The sequence below is a fragment of the Gadus chalcogrammus genome, unplaced genomic scaffold, assembly GCF_026213295.1.
Source record: "Gadus chalcogrammus isolate NIFS_2021 unplaced genomic scaffold, NIFS_Gcha_1.0 GACHA049, whole genome shotgun sequence".
Lineage (NCBI taxonomy): Eukaryota > Metazoa > Chordata > Actinopteri > Gadiformes > Gadidae > Gadus > Gadus chalcogrammus.
The window spans coordinates 102,501-125,144 of NW_026613484.1; the positions used below are offsets into that span (position 1 = coordinate 102,501).

The window sequence follows — 22,644 nt, forward strand, 5'->3', positions numbered from 1 at the left end:
AGCCGTAGCCAACCCGCTACCTCCTGGGCCACTTGCCTCCTCCAACGTATGCCTTCATTGACGTAGATCTGATGAGTTAATGACACTGTTCTTCAATCATTCAGTCGTATCCCTGGTGTTTTTATCTCTGTTTGTTTTGTTTTCAGGCGAAAAAGTGTCATAGATATGGGTTTTGGAAAATATAGTCAATTTATAACCCCTTTGTTTATGAAAGTTTCCTGTGTTGTTACACAGAAAATGCATGTCTACGGAGCCCCCCAAGGGACATGGAGGAAAAAAAAAAAATTGGTTGAAAATAAATAAATAAATAATGGTTTGCGAGATCTCGCAAATGGTTTGCGATATCTCGCAAAGACATTGCGAGATCTCGCAAAAGACTTTGCGAGATCTCGCAAAAGACTTTGCGAGATCTCGCAAACCATTTGCGAGATCTCGCAAAACTTTTCCGAGATATCTCCTACATTCACCATTCATAAAATTCCCCCTGCGCGCTCGCGCTCTGCCCTGTCTGTTACGAAGCGCGAAGCTGCCCCTGCATCTCTCTGCACGTTAGTTGGCGGGCCGAGCCCCTCCAACACACACACACACACACACACACACACACACACACACACACACACACACACACACACACACACACACACACACACACACGCGAGAAGGAGGGGCTCGGCCCGCCAACTAACGTGCAGAGAGATGCAGGGGCAGCTTCGCGCTTCGTAACAGACAGGGCAGAGCGCGAGCGCGCAGGGGGAATTTTATGAATGGTGAATGTAGGAGATATCTCGCAGTCTTTTGCGAGATCTCGCAAAGTCTTTGCGAGATCTCGCAGTCTTTTGCGGGATTCGCAAAGTCTTTGCGATATCTCGCAAAGTCTTTTGCGAGATCTCGCAAAATATTTGCGAGATCTCGCAAACCATTATTTATTTATTTATTTTCAACCAATTTTTTTTTTTTCCTCCATGTCCCTTGGGGGGCTCCGTACATGTCAGACGCCCCTTAATGAAGAAACCTTTTAAATATTCAAGCCACTTTCCAATGACCGAATGTTTATACACCCGAGTGATGTTCACACTCTTCCACAGCAACAAATCACATACAATTGACAAAATTGGATAAGTGTGGTGCAGTGTACTCCAGGCCCTGAATCCCTAACAGCATCGTGCTCAGAGTCGTGGCAGCCTGCCCTGTAAAGAGAGATGTTGACGAGGCTGAGACTAACAATGCAGCTACATCACTGCCCTATGTTTACCCTCGACAAAGACAAGGTCCTGTTTGTCCTCCCCCCCCCCCCCCCACCCCCTCGGCTAGTTTTGTTTGAGGTTCGCGAAATGAGTCATTTTGTATTTTTTTAGTTTTTTTTGGTATTTGCAACAGTCTTGACTGCCCAGAGAATGAGGGATCAGTCTCAGGGCGGTGCTGTGCCAGGCTGAGTAATGGAACACCTATCTAATGGGGCTTTGTTAGCTGCCCCCACTCCGTCCACAGCTCACTTCTGCCGGCATTAACAACGCCGGTTAGCAACCAGAGCTATCGATCCGTCTGGTCAAATAAACCGATCGCCCTCCTCTCTGCCACCGTTGTTGAAGAATGTGAGCACAGGGCTGAGAGTCCGCCTCCATTTCTGGATTGTATCTCGGTAAAAAGTCTTGACTCTGTTTTGAACACCACCGTTTTTTTCAGATTTCGAACGACGTGGCCTTAACGACACAAAACTGATTCAAACAAGAAAGATAAAACTCTGTCGCCTTCCCATCAACAACAATTTGTTGTCCTGTTTGTATTTTATTCGACCACCCGTACGGCAGACGTCACGAAAGCGAACAAAAGCAACCTTCCTCTCTTGTTCCAGCAGACCTGAGGTTAAAGGCGCCGTTATGTAGTCGCACATTCTTACAGTTGGCAGCGTCCTCGCTCAAAGCAGAGGGTTTCATTCAGCCCTATCCAAGCTTTTAGTGTCCGTATTCTTCCTCCCCCCGTTCTCCTTAATGGCCGCTCTGCTGCGATGTTCCGGCGTCGGCAGAGAGTCTTACGAGTCCAGAACGATTCCTTCAACAGTGTGACTAATAGAACACTGCGAGCCTCAACGTTGGTTAGTCGTCGACGGATGGAATATTTTCTCTGATATAAGGGGCGGGGGGCCGGAGAACGGGTTGAGAGTGGAGAGGACGTGAAGGAGAAAGGTTAAGTGGCGTAGTGGGAAATGAGATGCATCCATTTGGGCGGGTTTGCGTGAACATGGCTGCAAAGTAGCGGCAGCGATTTAAAAAACGTTTTTTTAAACAGGATATTGAAAGAAAAAAACAACGCATTACTGATTAAGAATGCAATGCTTTGGTTAGCATTGCATTATCGAGAGGAAAAAGAGTGACCTCTTCTCGCTTGAAAGAAAAACCTAATTGTCCATCTTTCTTCTAATCATCCTTAATTGAAACCACATTATGCAAATGTTTTATGATGATTTGCCCTAATTGGGAACACTTGCCGAGCCCTCAAAGCGTTGAGTGAACACAGTTCCCAGCAGGGCCTCAGTGCACACTGTGGGCCCATTTCAACCTCCCAGCTCTCAAAGAGCTGCTAAACGACCCTTTTTTTCTTGCTAGCTTTTTGGTCCCATAAATGGTCTTTCGGGAGGAGAATTGGCTGAAATGGTGAAAGTACTCGGACCAGGACCCTCGCCCAACGTGACTGCAAGGCCGGAGTGGAGGAAATGAGGAAAGGACACAATGGGGACACACTACTGGATTCTATTCCTTTTTAATGGAATGGCGAAGGCATTCTTCTCATGTTCTCTTGAGGTCACTGCTTACCAATGTCAGACAAAAGAAGAACAAAAAACGTTTTTGATTCTCTTCTTTATCACAGAAGCATAGGGCGTGGTACAAACTGCGGTGCCACGGCGTGTGAATAATCGTTTTTGCTTTTGGCGCTTTTGAGGGGACATTTTTAAGTCCACTTATCTACCCGTTCATTCGTTTCCACCTCTTTTGTTGTCGATAAAGTATTCAGTGGTGCAAAAAGCAATGATTGTTGTACGTTTGCCAGCATGCTTCATGTTAGCATGTAGCGAAACACCAAATTCTATTTGATTGATTCATAAAGAGACTGGAGCCATGCCAGACCCGAGTTCAAGGTGACATGGGAAGGAGAGAACTGCAGAAACAGACCGGATGCCAAAACCACAACCTCGTTCACATCGCCTTTAAAACAACTTCAGCAATTATAAAGAAGATATTTTTATATATCTTATCATATTATGTATTATATCTTAATATTAAGCATGATTAGCCCTGTCAGCCTCGTTGCCTGATGGGGTTTTTTTAAGCCTGTTTTCAAGCAATCTTTGTTTCCTTCAGTCATTTATTTTTGCTTGGTGATTTGGTTGTGTTCAGCGCTGGGATCGGGAGCATTGTGTTCTGTTCCTGGGAGCCCTGGGATCAATTTGTGTTCTGTTCCTGGGAGCCTTGGGATCAGTTTGTGTTCTGTTCCCTGCTGAGCGAAGACCCGTGTTGCTGACTAAACAGTCTATATCAGAGATGGTTGTCGGTATAAAACGCTATTCAACACTTATTTTAACCGATAAATATTGCTCCCAGTGCCTATTCTAACACACTTTTATCATTGTTTCATTAATAATACATGCAATCCCCCATGATACATAGACGGCGATAGACATATGCATGTTTTCATTAAGTATTTTTTCTGGTTTATATAGCTCATGCATAGCTAATGCTCACAGAGTGACGTTACAATTTGCTGGTCAATTAAAGAGAGGGGAACCAGTGCGATGAAATACACACCCTTTCACTCCACACTATTACGCCATACCTCCGGGCCAACTGGCATCCACCATACATCCCAACACGCTTTTAATGTGTTAACCCAAATCAGCTCACCTCGTATTTTTAGAAGCGGAAGACAGCAGTCCCCTGCTTTAGTGTCTGTGCTCCACTTCCTTCTCCCTCCCCCAATGGCAATGACAGCTTGTTCTTTACAACCACGGTGTGTAAATATATACAGTTCAAATATATATCTGCTTGCTCGTGGTCGCGGTATGGACTAGGGTTCGTGGTCGCGGTATGGACTAGGGTTCGTGGTCGCGGTATGGACTAGGGTTCGTGGTCGCGGTATGGACTAGGGTTCGGAGTCAGGGGACTTTGCGTTGCGCCGTCGACCGACTTCCCTCACGCTTCACGACCGCGCCGCCGCCAGAGCGGATTGGACACGTCCCAGAGGGTGGACCAATCACAACGCGGCCCAGCGTCCCACGCCCGTCGGCGGGTGATGAATGGACTCCGGCGGATGCGTTCCTGCACATGGTCGCGTCCGTCCCTCGCGCTCAACTTTCTGGCGTGCGTCGCCACGACCGGCACGCCACGCATCCTCGTCTCCCTCCCCAAACAGCGCGGCTGTCGTGGCGCGTTACACAGAAGACCGACCGCGCCCCCCCCCCCTCCCCCCCCCACCGGAGCGGCGGGGGTAGTATTCGTCCGTCCGCGTTGTCATGTCCTTGCAGATTGTTTGCGGTAGCACCGCTGCCGTCGCTGCATGGCTGATGAGGCAGTACTGTCACCACGGTGTGTGACGTGTGACATGACAGATGGCAAGGACGGTGGGACGGTGGGAAGGTGGGAAGGGGGGTGGGGGGTCCCAGGATTATCCCGTGTGGCTGTCATGGCTTTGGCCGCTCTAGCAGAGGAGCTGTTTTCACTCGGCTCTAAATGTGGTGGGGGGATTAAAGATGCATCACCTGCGTGTGTGTCTGCTTTTCCTCGGTAACGTGCAGAGATTCCTCTGGCCTTGGCGTGCTTCATCGTTGTTTAATACCTTCGCTCTGGTTTGTCTGGAACAACGAGAAAACAAGAGAAAACTGGCTCGTTTATTTATTCGTGGCCCGTCATCTGGGGCTCGGTGTCTGGTTCTTCCTGGAGATGAGGAACCAGAAAACCCACGGTGCTGTTGAGTCCCCAGCTTGTTGTCTTAACGCGGGTTTGCTTTGAGTCAAAGGCCGTGATTGATTCCCTCCAAGGTGACACGGATCCCAAAAACCCATTAGGATTATCATCTCTGTTCGGCTAGCATCATTGTTCACTGCTGTCTTATGTTATGGAGAATTTATACATTTAAATATAATATTTAATATTATAGAAATCATATTGAATGAAAAAAAACACAAAAAGACACGTGTACATGTATAAGAGCACATACATAACAAAAAATGCAAATGTGCTAATTTCCACTTCAAGATAGACATTTCTTATTCAGAGATAAAATGACATAATATTAATATTAAATTCTGCATATCCCTGAAACTTATTAATAAAAATTCAGGGGGGATTTGACTTTAAATAAACACAAAACAGAGTCTCTATTTGTCTTGGTTACCTGAGGCAAAGCCTTTTGGGTAATAAGTCCCCTCTGTCTGCGGGTTTCGTGTTAAACATTCAAATACTTATCTGTATACATGCGGCCAGAGTCTAGTGTATGGAGGTCACTGACCACATAACACACATACAGTGTGTGTGTGTGTGTGTGTGTGTGTGTGTGTGTGTGTGTGTGTGTGTGTGTGTGTGTGTGTGTGTGTGTGTGTGTGTGTGTGTGTGTGTGTGCTTTTTATTGTATTCATACTCATGGTGGCTATTCATCCCATTTGTGTCATGTTTAATCATTCTCTGGAGACTTGAAAACCGCCTGAACTGCTTAAAATGAGACATTTCCTCAGCAGGATTTTTCACAGAGCTGTCAATGCAGATGATACCTTCTGATGTGAAGGTTGGAGCAGCGCTGATGTCTGCCTTTTCATGGAACATCTCTCATTTTCAGTCTTGGCCTCAAGGCAAATTGTGACCTTCCCCTTACATATACTGCATTCAAGCACAAACACACACGTGAGCGCACACACGCACGCACACACAGACACACACACAGACACGCACACAGGCGCAGACACAGCTCATGCACAAACAGACAAAAAAAACACACACACACACACACAAACAATATTCAAACAAATATACAAATAAGTCACACAGAAAAATACAAGCAACAACAAACACATTGACATCTCATGACGGATTATTTTGATAAACTGTGTGAACGCGGTGGCTCCTCGTGCACGGAGTCAGCGGTTTCCCGCCAGGAGCTCACTGGTAAAGAGAACCGAGGCCGGTGATGTGACTCGTATAGCGACACCTCCTCAGCTGGTGTACGGCGTAGGCCCCCTGCCGAGCTGAGAAAGGGCCAATGCAGCGGAGGAGGAGGGTGTCATGGTTACGGGTGTTAACGACTCCCCGCTGGAAGGTGCCCGGTTCCATCTCCCAGTGTCACTCTCGGCTTCCTCGAGCGAGACTCAAGAGAACTTCACTTTGGATGAAAGCTTCTGTTGACGGACGGCATAGTGACTAGCGGTTCTGAAGTCGCTAATGGTGTCCGGTTCGACTTCGTTATGCCAGGCAATACATTTCTACAGGCAACGACCCGGTGTCTATACCTCACTCGTCACATGACCGGACACTCACACAGTTCGGGTGATTTAGTCACACCGACACTCACTCACGTCAGTGACTAGCGGTATTGAAGTCTCTAATGGTGTCTGGTTCGACTTCGTTGCCCATATTAGGGGCAACGACCCGGTTCCTAAACCTCACTAGTCCCGACCGGCGCCAGGCTCCCGGTGCGGTGATTCAGTCACACCGATCTCTCCGTTAAACAGAACAGACCCCCACCCTGAGTATAAAAGTTAGCGTCCCCTGGTCTCAGTCTCAGGGCTGTTTCCAGGTCAGCGCTAAGTGTGGAATCGCGCTGAGTCATGTTCCGGCAGCAGTCAAAGGACACGCCTCTCTGCTCAAAGAACCACACGCTCCTCTTTAATAAATCATGGCTGGTGCAACATTTATCATGGCGGTGTCATCGGGCTGATTGTCCTCCTCAGAGGGGGACGTTGATCCGCTATATTTACCGCTGTGCCGTTGTTCTCGCACCCTTGGTGGACTGAAGCCATGACCTGCTTTGCGATAGTGAATCACACTGCTGCGGAAAAAATAAATGACATCTTCTCCTCAGGGCTGACAAGGCATCCACCACCAGTAGGAGACGCCGTTACCCCACCCACCCCCCCCCCCCCGGAACGGTCATACCCCCTGAACTCAAGTGGCCATTACTTCATTACGATCGCAGAAACACTGCAAGACCTCCACAGGAAGTAGTTCGATGTGGCCAATGTGCTCTTAAACGTACAGGGGTGGGGGGCGGGTTCGGGGGGGGGGGGGGGGGGGGGGTGCGGTCGGTCGCAGCGAGCACTTAAAGTCCTGGACTGGATTGTTGTCCATTTGGAATCAGCCCCCCGGCCGTGTGTGTGTGTGTGTGTGTGTGTGTGTGTGTGTGTGTGTGTGTGTGTGTGTGTGTGTGTGTGTGTGTGTGTGTGTGTGTGTGTGTGTATGTGTGTGCTTGCGTATTAGAGGCCACTTTGTGTCATCTTGTGCCCTGAGAGCTGCCCAAGGACTGTGGTTAAAGCAAGGACCTAATGCATCTGACCTCTTCCCCGCTAATGGAAACAGGCCTTTTACTCACCGCGCAGCCAGGAGAAAAATAATCACTTGTTCTGCAACGTCGCAGGACAATCACCCCGAAAGATGTGGCTCGGAAACACACACGTATCATGCCCCCTGCGTGCACTCTGACACTGACAACCCCAGCGAGCTCTGGGTGTCTGGCTGGGTCTGGGTACAGCGGCGACAGACCGAGACACCTGAGCTGGTCTAAAACCTGAAACATCTCTGACTGTGTTTACAGGCGTCCATTGGCCACGCGTCTCCTGGTGGTGATCAGCGATGCCCTTGGGCTGTCATGTTCCATTACTCCTCCCAGCGCTGGATTCTGCATGAGGGGGGGGGGGGGGGGGGGGGGGGGGCGGGCGGCAATAAGCTGTGTGGTCATTGCACAACAGCGGGATGGAAACACGCCACTCGCCTGTCACTCAGGATCCCGGTAACGCCACGTTAAAGACCCCACGCGGAGAGTCTGCCCGGCTCCTCACTTCCTGTTTCCTGTTTCTCTCGCGATGAAACTTTAACAAGTCAATTTAGAAACCTCTTACTGCTGCTGTTCCCTGATGTCGTGCCCTGCACCTTTCGGAGATATTGTTTCAAAAACAGTCATTAAATATGCATGTGCTCGTCAGGATACGAGTAGCTATGTATTATTTATGTGAGTGGGAGGCATTGCAGCTTTGCGTCTCAGCTGTACTTTGCGCCGATCGAACCTGGGGGGGAAGTTGTAGTTTCTCAAAGTCGTGAACGCCGACCATGATTTATGGATTGTTAATGATATTTATAAACTGATATCCATACCCACATCCCTTTCTGTCGTGCGGTTTGAACCGGACTGTGAAATATCTTGTATGCTCGCAGTGTATCAAAGCTGCTTACAAAGTTACCGACATGTGCGACACTGACGACAAAATGACATTCCCTTTTTGACGCGAACGCTGATCACGCTGAACTGAAGGACTAAGAAGCGAGGAGGTTTACGGAGGTCATAACGTCTGAACCTTTACATATCGTTAGCCTTATAAAAATAAGTACCAGTCATATTTTTTTTAATTGTGTGAAAATATAACTTCACTCTGCCTCATTGGCTACATCCTGAGCCAATCAGAGTGCTCTTTACATTCCATACTGGAATCAGGCGTTTTTTACGCTAAAAACAAGATGAACTTTAAAATATGACTCAAACTACGCTATGAGGTTAACAACATCCAGCCCTCCTTCTCCTCCCCCAGACCTCAGAGACATCCTTCTGAGCCAGCCCCCCCCCCCCCCCCCCCACACACACATTTGTTTGCCTCTGAAGTATTACCCAGAGGAGACAACTCCAGGAGTTGGTACTCCGTCGACGAACACACAACTCCTGTCTTAATCACTCCCTGCACTGAGGTGCCGAGTCATCGCTTAGACGCGCCCCCCCCGCCAACACGGCCTCAGATTGCTTCTGGGACAGGGACGCTGCTATACGGTCCATAGCAATCTGTCGGCGCGTCAACATGTCAAAACATCATCGTTCCCTGTGTTTTTTTTCCTATAATGGTGCAAATAGTGGCGCTGCACACCTCCATCGCGCTGTCTCTCGGTGCGGCTGCCTCCGAGCGCAGGGAAGTCGTTTACCGGAGCTTGTTTTTTAAGGGACCGGAGAGCTGACTGAGTGGGAGCCTGCTACCGACGGCATGAGTCCTGGGCGGGGGATTGCTGCTGAGCGCGTGTTGGGTTGGATCCACCGGTAAATGGGTGATTTAAGGGCTGCTGCCACGGTGCAGTCGGACCACCTGGCTCCAGGATGGCGGCTGGTGTGCCGGGGTGTTCTTTTTGTTCTTTAGGAAACGGTTTGAATACGAGCCATTCGTCCAACGCTGTGGCGATCCAGATAAGAGGAGATGTCTGTAGCAATAAGAGAACAAAAAAGAAACACTGCATTATATATCAATATAAATATACGATTAGCATCTAAATGAACAGGGATTCATTTAGTGGATTCTAAGTGTTGATCTTGGCGGGTAACTATCTATCTGTTGACAACATCTCAACACCAAATGGAACCTGCTTGAAAAAATATATCCCCAGGGAAGGTGATTAGACATCACACCAGCACAGATACTGAATATTAAGACCCAGTGGAGTCCCGGTCTCTTCAGTTGTGAATGGGTTCCTAATAAGGACATTAATGCCAGAACAGGCAGTGTGAGGGAGAGACCTTGTCAGAAGCCCGAGAGATCGACTTCATAATCATTTTCTGACGGGTCCCAGAAGTGGATGGAATTACCGATGCAGGACACGTTTCTAGCCCAGCGAATGTAACGTACACCCCATGGATGCACCGTTCCTCCTCCCGCCACACACCCTCACCTACCCCCACCCCCACCCCCAACCCCACCCACCCTAAACCCGACCCCACCCCCTCATGGTCGTCCCTCTAACCCATCCTCTCGCCTCTGTGTCTCCAGAGCTCACCTTCTCCTGGATCTTCAACGAGTACCCCACCTTCGTGGTCCAGGACACGCGGCGCTTCGTGTCCCAGAAGACGGGGAACCTGTACATCGCCAAGGTGGAGCCCCTGGACGTGGGGAACTACACCTGCGTGGTGACCAACACCGTCACCAAGAGCAGCGTGCAGGGGCCGCCCGCGCCGCTGGTGCTGAGGGCCGACGGTACGTCCGGGGACGCGGGGCCACGCCCCTTTTCAAACACAGGGCCACACCCCCTTCTTTCACACCCAGGGCCACGCCCCTTCTTTCACACCCAGGGCCACGCCCCTTCTTTCACACCCAGGGCCACGCCCCTTCTTTCACACCCAGGGCCACGCCCCTTCCTCACACCCAGGGCCACGCCCCTTCTCTCACACCCAAGGCCACGCCTCTTCTTTCACACCCAGGGCCACACCCCCTTTTTCCACATGCAGAGCCACGCCCCTTTTTCGCACAGAGGCCATGCCCCTTTCTCCCCACATAGGGCCACGCCCTTATTTCACACCCAGGGCCACGCCCTTTTTTCCCACACAGAGGGTTGGACGATGGTGACGGGTGGCAATGAGGGTCATGAGAAGGGAACGGTGAAGTGTTGTTGTACGGAACCCAACGCACAAACGAGCGGTTTATAGACGCACACATACACACAACCGGAGTTTTCTGTTTGGTTTGACACAGAAACAGGCAGTGAAAAAACACACACACACACACACAAACACACACAGACACACACAGTGGTTACCCAGGAGATATGGTTAGCGGTAATGATACTACTCCTTTTTGTTGTCGTCCGTCCCCAGGAGTGATGGGCGAGTATGAGCCCAAAATCGAGGTGCAGTTCCCCGACATCGTCCCCGTGGCCAAGAGCTCCACGGTGCGGCTGGAGTGTTTCGCGCTCGGAAAGTATGTTTTGTTGTTGTTGTTGTCATCGTCCTTGTTGTTGTTTTGAACCTCAATTTGCACCTTTTAGACCGTTGTCTCTCAGTGGATCCGACCTCACACCATTATTAACCCTGTGAGGTTATAACCAGACTGCTGTCAGAGAGATTGCTATGAAACCAGGGCAGGTGTCTTCATGCTGGCCACGTAGATGAAGGTGAGAAACGGGGTGCTGCTCATTAAACGAGGTGTGGAACAGGAATGGATTTGATTGATACATTTCCTACGATAGAAAAGTTGGGAGGCAGAATAGCCTGCCTGTTCTTCTCCATTGATGACTCAACGTCTCCCTACTCTCCATCAAGCATTCAGTGTCTGACACAAATGATCAACGACTGTCCACCGCTATCATTTACCGTCTTTTCACAGAGAATGTCGGAAAACACGAAAAAATAAGAATAAACAGAACAAAACATATGAATCCTGTATGTATTTTCTGTTCTTTATTTTTTTTCAAGGCGACTGAAAAACCTAAAAAATAAGGAACAAACCAAAAAACGGTTTCGTATTTTCCGAAACCTTTGACATTCTCCATTCCTCAAACCGTATAGTTTCGTTGCCATGTGACCTCCTCCCCGGTCTCCCCCCCCAGCCCCGTGCCTAGCGTGAGCTGGCGGCGGCTGGACGGCACGGCGTTCGGCCGCAAGGTGGACGTGAACAAGGCGAGCGGCGTGCTTGAGATCCCCTACTTCCAGCCCGAGGACGCCGGCGTCTACGAGTGCCTCGCCGAGAACTCCCGCGGACGCAACTCGGCCAAGGGGAAGCTGGCCTTCTACGGTGGGTGACTGCTCAGGGTGGGGGGGGGCTTCTACGGTGGGTCTACTGCTGAGGGTGGGGGGGGGGGGGGGCTTCTACGATGGGTCTCGGGCGCCGAGCTGGGGGCGTGCTGCTAAGATATTTGTTGGTTTACATTCACATCGACATTCAGGTCGTTAAAAATACACTTTTATCCAAAGCCTCTTACTGTATATTATTTATATACTTCAGGCAAATGTACTTACTGTACACATGTCCGAAGAAAGAAAAACAACAATATGTCGCAGATGGTACAGTAAGGATGTTCGTTTAACAAAGTGCCGAGCGCTAACTTTTCCTTGTTTTCGAACATGCTGCACTTTTTGGAGTTTTTTATGTGTGCGCCATTTTATTTTTTTTGCTGCTTGACCCGATATACGAAGCATTAAAAAACAACCCATAGTCGTAATCCGAACGACCGATTTAACGTGCTTTTCAAAGTGTGGGTTCCCGGCTAATAAAAATAAAAACGATGCAACAAAAATCATACATATTTAAACAAAAGCGCACAATAACGTTTGTGCACATGAGCGATGAACAAGAAAAACCGATAAGAACGAGAACGAAGCACCGAGTGTAACCGTGGCTGCCTTTGGCCTGGCTGGACTCCCCCTCCCCCAGCAGAAGTTATATTTGTTGTCACGCAATCTGTAGTTCTTACAGCGGGCAGTATATAACGGCATCACATGGTGCAATGGGGCAGTAAATTAGTCTATTAGCAATAGTTCACCCCGGACACGGCGCTTATAGTGCCAGGGGCTAACACTTGGCCGCTGATTTACACCACCTTGTCCACAGAGGTGGAGGACTCCTCCGTCGCCATGAAGACTGGACTTATCCCAGAAAGCGTTTAATGGCCTCTGGTGAGGGATTTCATGCGCCTTCCCCTGCACATTATCCGGGTGTTTATGCATTAATGATGACTGCCGATTCCCCCCCTACCCTGTAAGGAATCATGGCACACACTAGAAACCATCAGATTGCAGTGTTCCCTTTGATATGATAATCTCCATGGTTTTACAGCACCTGTGGGTGGGGGGGAGGGGGGTAGTGAAGGCAAAGCCTCGACATGCTCTCTACACAAACGCTAGGCTACGTCGTGCTTCGGTTAAATAAATAAAGAAGGCTTTCGCATTAACAAGGTGCCCTGACCTACATTCAAAGGAAGGAATAAATGGGGTGAATGAAGGATTTTGGATCCCGGTCATGGGTGGAAACTATGTGGCCTTGGCGGTTGTTTCCCTCGGCCCGTGGATCGGTTTGGAAGTAGTGTTCCTCCCTGTAAGCACGGAGACCCGTCCTATCTTCTGTTGTTTTTTTTATTCATCTCTTTTTTTTTTATTCCTTGTGGGACTGGCTGGATTCCAAGTGATAAAAATCAGTAATTTCATTTTAAACTCCCATGGATGCGGGCGGTGTCAGGGGGGGGGGGGGGGGGGGGGGGGGGGTGGACATCCATCACGCCTATAGAGGGATGGCAGAATCAATACGAGATCTGGTGTTTGCAACCACCAAAGCCACACGGGCAGAGGCCCAATATGGGGCGACCGTGACCCCACGCGGTTGTGATTGCCCCATCGGGATTAGGAAATTGGTGTAATTATATCATGTTTCTGAGCATTGAGTGCATGTTTTAATATGCCTATTGAGCATGACCTATGCGGTTGTATTGACTTGAAAACACAATTGATTGCATCAGGCATTCCCTTCCCTTTCAGTATCTTATCCTTTAGCGCTTTTATTTACTGTATCTTTGGCTCGGTGGTGAAGGCTTCAGCGGTTTGTTCACTATACTGTGTACTATAGTGTTCATATCGCTCTTTTAAAGGACTCAGTATTAAGCGTGGAGAGGAGTTGGCGTGGCTTTTCAAAGGTGGTTCATCAAAGTGTTTGATTCCTTTTTTTACCCTCTTCTGCATCTGGATTTTTTTGGGTTAATTAAAAGAGATAATTCATCCTTGCAAAGGCGTGTGCACTTGAGGCGAGCCTTGCGGAGCCTTGTGGTGCCGGAGAAGTTACAAAAGGAAGTGGAGTAGGCGCAGAATAACGTAACACAAGAGCGTCCTTTACCAGTCGGCGCCCTTTGAATTCCCGACCCAATTATCCTTTTACTTCGCTTGACTATTTGCTTCAACATCAGCAAAATACACATGTACATGGTGCAGGGGCCGCAGAACCCATGAAGAACAATCGTGTTTGCTTTGCCCTAGTCATTAGTTACCAAGCCGGTCCAGTGGACAAACACACACACATACGTACACGCACACACATACACACACACACACACACACACACACACACACACACACACACACACACACACACACACACACACACGCACCACCGCTCATAGATTTAACTCTCTGGTTCCTGGAAACATCGTTTTACTTGAGTTGTCCTTGAGCAAGAGGAACTACAAATCCCACGAGGGTTTTCTCTTTTCTGTTTTCATCCTCTCCCACATGCCTGTAGGGGACAAGCGGAAAAAAGGAATATCAATAAAGCGAGTCCAAAAAAATAGAAAAAAGGGCATTATAATTGCATTATTAGTATGATGCCAGCGAACCACATGAGCTGCTGCCCCTCCCACCCCATTCTCCTTGACCCTGGGACGCGTTTTTTATTGCAGTGTCGTAAAAAGAAAGAGTCATAAATCTCATATTGTTGTCTTGAGATAAGACTCTGGTCCCCGTGTCTGAGGCCTCTGAGACCGGCGCCGAAACCTTCTGCTCCTCCTTAAGACGAAACCTGTAATATCCGTGGAGAGATCGTTAACGTCGTGGTTATTAACGCCGCCGCCCGCCAAGAAAGACTGTCCTTCGATTTTCTGATGTTGTCAGAAACATTTATCACAGCTAAATCATAGCCTGCTGCAAAAGATCTGTTTGGAAGGGGAATCCATCTTGTTCAACACTTTATCTGTCATCTTTTGATTTTTGTGTTTTTCACAGCAAACAATATCCAGCTGAACCAAACTCAAGCTTTTATTTTTATATATAACGTCACACTAGAGTTTTTATACGTAATATCGAAATGTATATTGGTTATCTATAATCTCAAACTTTGTTAAATGCAATCTCAAGATTTATATATCCTGTATATATAAGTGTGTCTCTGAGTGTGTGTGTGTGTCTCTGAGTGTGTGTGTGTGTGTGTGTGTGTGTGTGTGTGTGTGTGTGTGTGTGTGTGTGTGTGTGTGTGTGTGTGTGTGTGTGTGTGTGTGTGTGTGTGTGTGTGTGTGTGTGTGTGTGTGATCAGGCAGGGGTCATGAGTGGGTTAATGGGCAGTATATTGATGAATTGCTTGCCTGGTTGCTCCATTAATGAACTAATTGCCACTCGTTCGGACCTCAACGATCGATTCTCTCAAACTGCAACGAGGGTTGATTCCCACTCGCCTCGCCTGCCCCGTGAGGCCTGGGTACCGTTATTTAACTCGTTAACAAGGTCTCTCTCTCTCTCACTCTCCCTCTCCCTCTCCCTCTCCCTCTCTCTCTCTCTCTCTCTCTCTCTCTCTCTCTCTCGCTCTCTCTCTCTCTCCCTCTCCCTCTCTCTCTCTCTCTCTGTCTCTCTCTCTCTCTCTCTCTCCCTCTCCCTCTCTCTCTCGCCCTCTCCCTCTCCCTCTCCCTCTCTCTCTCTCTCTCCCTCTCCCCTCTCTCTCTCTCTCTCTCTCTCTCTCTCTCTCTCTCTCTTCCCCACCCCCCTCCCACACACACACAGCTCCCCCCCAGCTGCTGGAGAAGCCCCAGGACGCCCAGAAGCCGATCGACGACACCCTGATCTGGGAGTGCAAGGCCAGCGCCAAACCCAAGCCCTCGTACCGCTGGCTGAAGAACGGGGAGCCACTGGACCCCATGGAGGTGGGTACAGACACACAGACCGGGGCTACAGACACACCTGGGCTACAGACAGACAGACACACCGGGGCTATAGACACACCTGGGCTACAGACAGACAGACCGGGGCTTCAGACAGACAGACCGGGGCTTCAGACACACAGACACACCTGGGCTACAGACAGACAGACACACCTGGGCTACAGACACACAGACCGGGGCTACAGACACACCTGGGCTACAGACAGACAGACAGACCGGGGCTACAGACACACCTGGGCTACAGACAGACAGACCGGGGCTTCAGACAGACAGACACACCTGGGCTACAGACAGACAGACCGGGGCTTCAGACAGACAGACCTGTGGCCCCATGGAGCTGGGTTCAGACTACAGACCTACAGGCGTAGGGTTAGGGTTAGGGAGAGAGACCTACACCCCCATGACTGAGATATACCACCAAGAAACAATCGGTGTGACGAGCTTTTGGGGGAAAGCTGTGCTAAACAATAAAACAGGAAACACTCATCGTCCTCGAGGCGACTGCAAGACGGTTTCTGCCCCCGACAGCGGGAGGTTCAGCCGAGTTCCCCCGGCACCCTCGACCTTCAGCCCGCCTCCTGACCTTCAGCCCGCCTCCTGACCTTCAGCCCGCCTCGGCCTCTGATGTGGACCTGCCCTTTCCCCGGCCGCCCCATTAGCAACGCTGCCACGCAGCTCAGCGCAAATGCCACGCCGTTATTCAAATGTAACGGAGGGTGTCGTGCCTTCTCCTCTCCATCCCAAGGAGCCCCCCCCTCCCCCCCTCCTCACCGATCAATGGGAGCACTCGACCCCACACGGATTTGTTCCGGGGGTCCGCGTGTGATACAATGACACCGGGACTTTAAACTGGGATTGTTGTTAGATGTGGATGAGGAGGTGAGATGGATGGAGCCCCCCCCCTTGGCTTATCCGGTTCTTAAGCCTGCCGTTCTGCCACAGGGCCGGATCAGAGCCACAGCAGCAGCCCTCCACCTGTTCTGGAGAGGAGAACAGCCCATGGCGATGGAGAGCCACACTGTGCATAAAGGAGCTCTGCGTTCGCCCTGACAGGATGCCGCTGACCTCCATTGATTTTAAGGTCATGGAACTTAAATGCGGAGAACAGTCATAGCGCTATACCGCAATGTTTACCTGCAACTTTTTTTTCAACTAAGTTGCAGTTGTTTTCCAAGTATTTGAAGACAGCTCAAATGTTGATGGGGATAGGGAAGGATTTCACATTAGGCAGCGTAGAAGGTGTTGATTTGTGCTATATATTTTCGCCGTGACTCGTCTCTGATGCGCAGTACACGCTGTCAGATTCACCGCTGGCAGGGATGTAGATGTTACTCCCACGCTTTCTGCTGCAACACGGTATTCTTTAGTTTTTGTGAGCCTGCTGGGTACTTATTGAAAATAACCCTTTAAATCCCGTTGGTTTCACCACACCATTGGCTGTTTGTCCGGGTGAACCGTCCAGTCTGTGATTGGTTCCTGACATGCAGGCACATTTAATCATCCCTGAGTTTCCGCGTGAAGAAGCCGCCTCTGCGAGAGTAGGTGTTGAATAGTCAAAAAAAATGACCATCTGTTCCAATAAAATACTGATTTAGTCTGACAATATCTGCCCCTCCAGCATCAACTCCAGCGGAAGATGACTCACTAATACCCTCGATATTATGAGCGTCAACACATCGCCCTGATCATTGGTTATTTTTTTACAATGAATCGATTATTCACTGTCTCTCAACCCACACAGAACACAGCATCACTTGGCAAGCCGGATCCTGATAGGTCAAAACGAGCCAGGCAGTAATCTGCCTGACCGTCCTTAATCACGCCATCCGCCCGCGATAGATCACCGGTTCAGAGCCGGGGCCAGCCATCTTGTCTGCTCGCTCCGCCTGTACTCAGCCTCGTACCGACTCTTAAAAATAGCTTGTTTTGCTTGTAGCTCTCAATTTGGCATCGCGTGTGTACGGAGATTTTGTTGAGCAAATGAGCCAAAGTGAGGCCATTTTCTGCCAGTCTTCCTCTCTGGGGGGAAGCGGCGGATAATAATCTAAAGCTGAAGCCCCCCCCCCACCCCCTCCTCCCCCGATCTGCAGCTCTCGGTTCCACCATTAAGTCTCTCCCCCCCTGGGGAAGGAGAAACCTAGCCTTATCTTCCAAAAGCTATTCTACATTTCCGAGCACAGGGCCTGATGCTGTGTTGTTATTTGCTGGTGGAGTGGAGTGTTCTCTCGGCCCCCAGGAAATGGCCCCGCTAAATCACCAGGCGGTGATAGTGTCAGACGGCGGGGGATGAGCTAATGAGACCTAAACTGGGCTGTGGCGGTGTTGGTGGACATCTATTTAAATGGTTTAAATGGGGCAGGTGGTGGGGCCTCGCTTTTCTTTTCTTTTTTCTTACTTGGATTGAGGCGGGAGATAAACAGAAAAATCTGGGGCACTTTAATTAGAGACAGATCAAAAATACAAACCCAGTTTAGGGGATTAATGAATCTGGCCTGCCGGGGAGGAAGAGACAGAGAGCGGCGTCATGGCGACAGCAGTGGAAGGTGTACTTGAGATTCGAGCTTCAGTGGTGAGATGCCAGAGGAAGCTTTTCAGGCATTGGATCAAAACACACACGCCTCATTGTTAGGGAAATGTCACCCTGGTCAGTTCTTAAAGCATCTTCGCCCTTCAAAGTGCATATATATTTTTTAAAGGGTTTACGTTCAAATGTCGCGTCCGCAATGTCATGGCGGATCTCTAAATGTTCGACAGTATTATCTTACGCCACATTGATTTATAAATAAGATATATTTGGTTTGTGGGGGAGGCCACATATTCTTTGTGCATGGCAGCTTATTAATGAGGCTGTTACCATTTTCCAAATGCCACCGTCAACAGCGGCAGCAGCGGCAACAGTAAATCAATTTCCAAATCCAAAGGTCGATGATGTAGCAGGAGATCGAGGAGAAGGAGGAAGGCCAAGGAGGCCATTTGTTATTCCTCATTAGAATGGATCAGTTCTCTCTCTCTGTCTCTCTCTCCTCTCTCTCTCTCTCTCTCTCCCTCTCCCTCTCTCTCTCTCTCTCTCTCTCTCTCTCTCTCTCTCTCTCTCTCTCTCTCTCTCTCTCTCTCTCTCTCTCCCCCTCCCACCCTCCCTCCCTCCCATTAACTCACTCAGCGCTCAGTGAATCACTCTCGTTTCTATCTTTATCCAGGCCTGCCGTCACTCTCTTTCACTTTGACCACACTTTTGTCTTGCTCGCCCGTTTCACGGCACTCTGTCGAGTCACTCCAAAATGTCACCAGGACCCAGACTCGTCAATTCCCCCCTCGTTTCCAGGAGAGTGAAAACCATTTCCGAGAGTCCCCTTAGTCACGGCTGCGGTCTCCGTGTTCGATCACGTCCAAACGCTCAGCGGCGGAATTACCTCGTGTCACTCCCGTCAAACACACGCCTGCGTCGACTCTACGGAGAGGGTTTATTTATTATCTTTACTGCTGACCTCCGTCGTCTGGGAGCACTTTGAACGGGCGACCCTCAGCATCCCAGCACTGTCTCACGACAGTCGCTGTGATAACACAGCCCCACCCCCCCCCCCCCAAGAAACTGAAAGAGTGCTCGTCTGGCAGAATGTGTCACGCATAAATAATGACACGCTGCACAGGCCACGCCCCCTCGCTGCAGAGGCGGCGGGGGGTTTGTGAGGCCGCTGACAGGAGGTTGTTTGGCTGAAGAACACAGGAACTCGATGGCTCTGGACGCACCCCCCCCGGGCAGAGCACTCTGGAACCTACGACGACACAGAGAAGAGCATCCATCGTCCTTTCATCCCCCCTCTCTCCCCCCTCTCTCCCCCCCTCTCTCCCCCCCTCTCTCGCTCATCGCTCTATTCTTTCTTTTTATCTCCCTTTAAACCTTTTATACCCCTTGCTCCTTGTGTCCTTCCTTCCTGCGCTCTAGCCCGCTTTGTTCCTTTGTTTATGTTGATGTTCTCTGCTCGCATATGTCCTCCGTCGGTTCACTTCCAGTCCGCCTTTTGCACCGAGCAAGGCAGCACCGCACGCCGAGGAACGGGCTATTCTCACCACCAAAGGAAGTGGTTCAGGAAAGCGGAATGGAACGTTCTGCACTGTTTGTGCATTATAAATAATAGTGAATGGAATGAATGTTGGACGGACAGGCCTTTTGGTTGTGTGTCAGTGATGGGCTGAAGTGGCCGAAGCGCTTGATCCCTCCACTCTCCTCTCTTTGTTGTTGGCGCGTGTGTGTGTGGTTCCTCTGAGCACACACACCGTCACTGTCCCACTCCAAACAACCTCTTTTGTGTCCCACATCCAAAGGGCACGCACACACACGCTCACTTGGAACAAAGGCACGCACATGCACACACACACACGCGCACGCACAAACGCACACGAACACACACACACACACACGCACACACACACACCCTCAACTTCACTCACACACACACACACACACACACACACACACACACACACACACACACACACACACACACACACACACACACACACACACACACACACACACACACACACACACACACACACACACTCAGACGCCAACAGCCGGCTAAGAGGGTGCCTCCCCCCCCCATCTGAAGCGTCCCCTGCGGGTCACCGGCTGATGTTAGGAGACAGCTCTTATCTGTCCCAGTGTCAGCGGGGGTAATGCTCTCAGACAACACGGCGGGCAGCGGCGGCCGGCGGCGACCGGCGGCGCTCGACCCCGCCGGTCGCCCTCTCAGCCGTGGAAAGATCAAGGGCGAGTACAATGGAGACCGCCCCCCCCCCCCCACAACAACCCCCCCACTGCAATTACAGCCCCCGCCCTTAAGGAGACCGTGTCAGTCCTCATCAAAGGTCACCGCAGAGCAGAGGCAATTGGAGCGCCGCCCCCCTCCCCCCGGCAGGGCCGCTTGGGTCGGCCCGTTTGTCCCGTACCGGCCCGGCTTGAGAAGAAGAAAACAACACAAATAAGCGAACCCGAGCCGAACGACCTTCGCCTCGGAACAGTGCAATTAACCGCCATCTTGGTGGAAGGTTGTGGTGGCGGTGGAAGAGACGGCGAGCTCGGAGTATTTCTGTCTCCATCTCCGCAGAGACCCTGTTTCAACCACTGTTTGATAACGTCTCAATGATATGTTAAGCACAGGGGGATGTGTGTGTCTGTCTGTGTGTGTGTGTGTGTGTGTGTGTGTGTGTGTGTGTGTGTGTGTGTGTGTGTGTGTGTGTGTGTGTGTGTGTGTGTGTGTGTCTGTGTCTGTGTCTATTGGGGGGATGGGGGGGGGGGCTTACATCAAGTCACCACGGGGCTATTAAGACCTCAGAAAATTAGCGCTGTTTCAATTATCCCGGACCCCTGAGGAGATGGAAAGTGTGGCTAAGGCTTGAATTAGATCGAGCTATTCATCAGCGCGAACACCTTTGACAAAAGTAGTGCTTTAAATGTCTGTATATAGCCCTAATTACCTGGCTCAAAGTGATTTCCAGTGCAGCATTCTGCCACATAATCGCCTATTTTGACATCACCCAGCTACTAATTGGACAGGATTTTATTTATCTATCTTCCGATTGAACTTTTTCTTTTTTTTCAATGGAGAACTTTTAATTGTATTCATCTTGATGCTGGTTTGTGTGTGTGTGTGCATTCGTGTGTGTGCTACATTATTGAGGAGGAGTTAGTTGCTTGATTAGTCTGGCATCGTTTTGCGGTGGTCAAGGTTCTGAATCAATTGATGAACACTTGAGCTTCTTTTGCACTTTGGTTCTCAGTAATGTGTGGCCATTTTGTTTCAAACTACACAAGAGAGAAGTGAACAGCGATCTCAATGTGCTTTTAAACGGTTGTAAAATATCCTGAAAAGCATGATTACATTTCTCTCCATGTAACCCTGCGTGTAACCACACTGTGACGCTACATGCATCAGCTTTAAGGACTCGACTGAATTTTGAGCTTAAGAGCAAGAGTATTTCTTGAAAATGTGCACGGCAGCGAACCGACTTAAGGCGGAGGAATAAACAACGTCATAATAAGTTATCGCCACCATGTTTTCATTCCTTGCTTTGGTGCAGAGACTTCTACCTCAGCCATGTGGTAGATCAGTTTATATTGATCAAATATATCAAACTCGCTTCAGCCTCCCACCTCGAAGGGAGATTAAACCCAGAGGAACCTGCCATGCATAGCGTTTAACGTTTTTCCATATCTTCAGTCCAGTGGCATAACAGCGCAGCTCGGGTTTGATGGTAATCACTCCTAGAGCTTGCACTGGTGGCTGGCAGGGATAGAATGGACCCTGCGCGGTGGGAGTCTTTCTCCGTGAAAAGGGGGATGTGTTAAACATTGTTTAAGGCTGCTTTGCAGTGAAATATCCCTCTGATTTGCCAGGACTCGTTGCCAGCCCGTGTTAGCCCATCAGCGATCTAAAGCCTAGCGTACTGTGCTGCTAACCGCCGGCTTTGGCCTCTGAAAACCCCCTCGTGTTCCAGACAGAGAGAGAGAGGGACTCAGCATAAGTACGGGCCTCATTGTGCAGGGAAAGTGGGCCATTCAACCTCTTTAAATTGGTCTCGTGGGGCTGTTTGACGATTACAACACAATGGACACAGAGGCGAACATGGATTCATGTTTCACACGGCAATAAGGCCATCCGGCAGGTTGGCCTTAATGCTAGCATGCTAGTTGCTGCGGTTTACTGCTCGAGCGGGTTTGGGTGACGTCATGTTTACAATGTATGTGAGTTAGGAAATGCATGAAAGCAACAAATATGACCAAATATGATGTGTTTTTACTGACTATATGTCCATGTGTGTACTCTTTTTGTGTTTGTGTATGTATGTGTGTGTGTGTGTGTGTGTGTGTGTGTGTGTGTGTGTGTGTGTGTGTGTGTGTGTGTGTGTGTGTGTGTGTGTGTGTTTTGTAGGACAGAGTCCAGGTGAACAACGGGTTGATGACCATCAACAGTCTGAAGCTGTCTGACATCGGGATGTACCAATGCGTCGCCGAGAA

The 22,644-nt window shown here is 49.8% G+C and overlaps 1 protein-coding gene across 1 annotated transcript in view; it reads left to right on the top strand.

The window, feature by feature from the left end:
* Nucleotides 1-22,639, top strand: part of LOC130378020 (contactin-3-like) — a gene marked incomplete at its 3' end in the record, with an annotated part of 72,720 nt that extends 50,081 nt beyond the window's left edge. Inside the window, exons 6-10 of the mRNA XM_056584959.1 lie at nucleotides 9,995-10,198; nucleotides 10,816-10,918; nucleotides 11,547-11,731; nucleotides 15,469-15,608; nucleotides 22,559-22,639. Of these exons, the coding sequence (XP_056440934.1) occupies nucleotides 9,995-10,198; nucleotides 10,816-10,918; nucleotides 11,547-11,731; nucleotides 15,469-15,608; nucleotides 22,559-22,639 (713 nt within the window). The remainder of the gene's footprint in view (nucleotides 1-9,994; nucleotides 10,199-10,815; nucleotides 10,919-11,546; nucleotides 11,732-15,468; nucleotides 15,609-22,558) is intronic.
* Nucleotides 22,640-22,644: the final 5 nt, after the last annotated feature.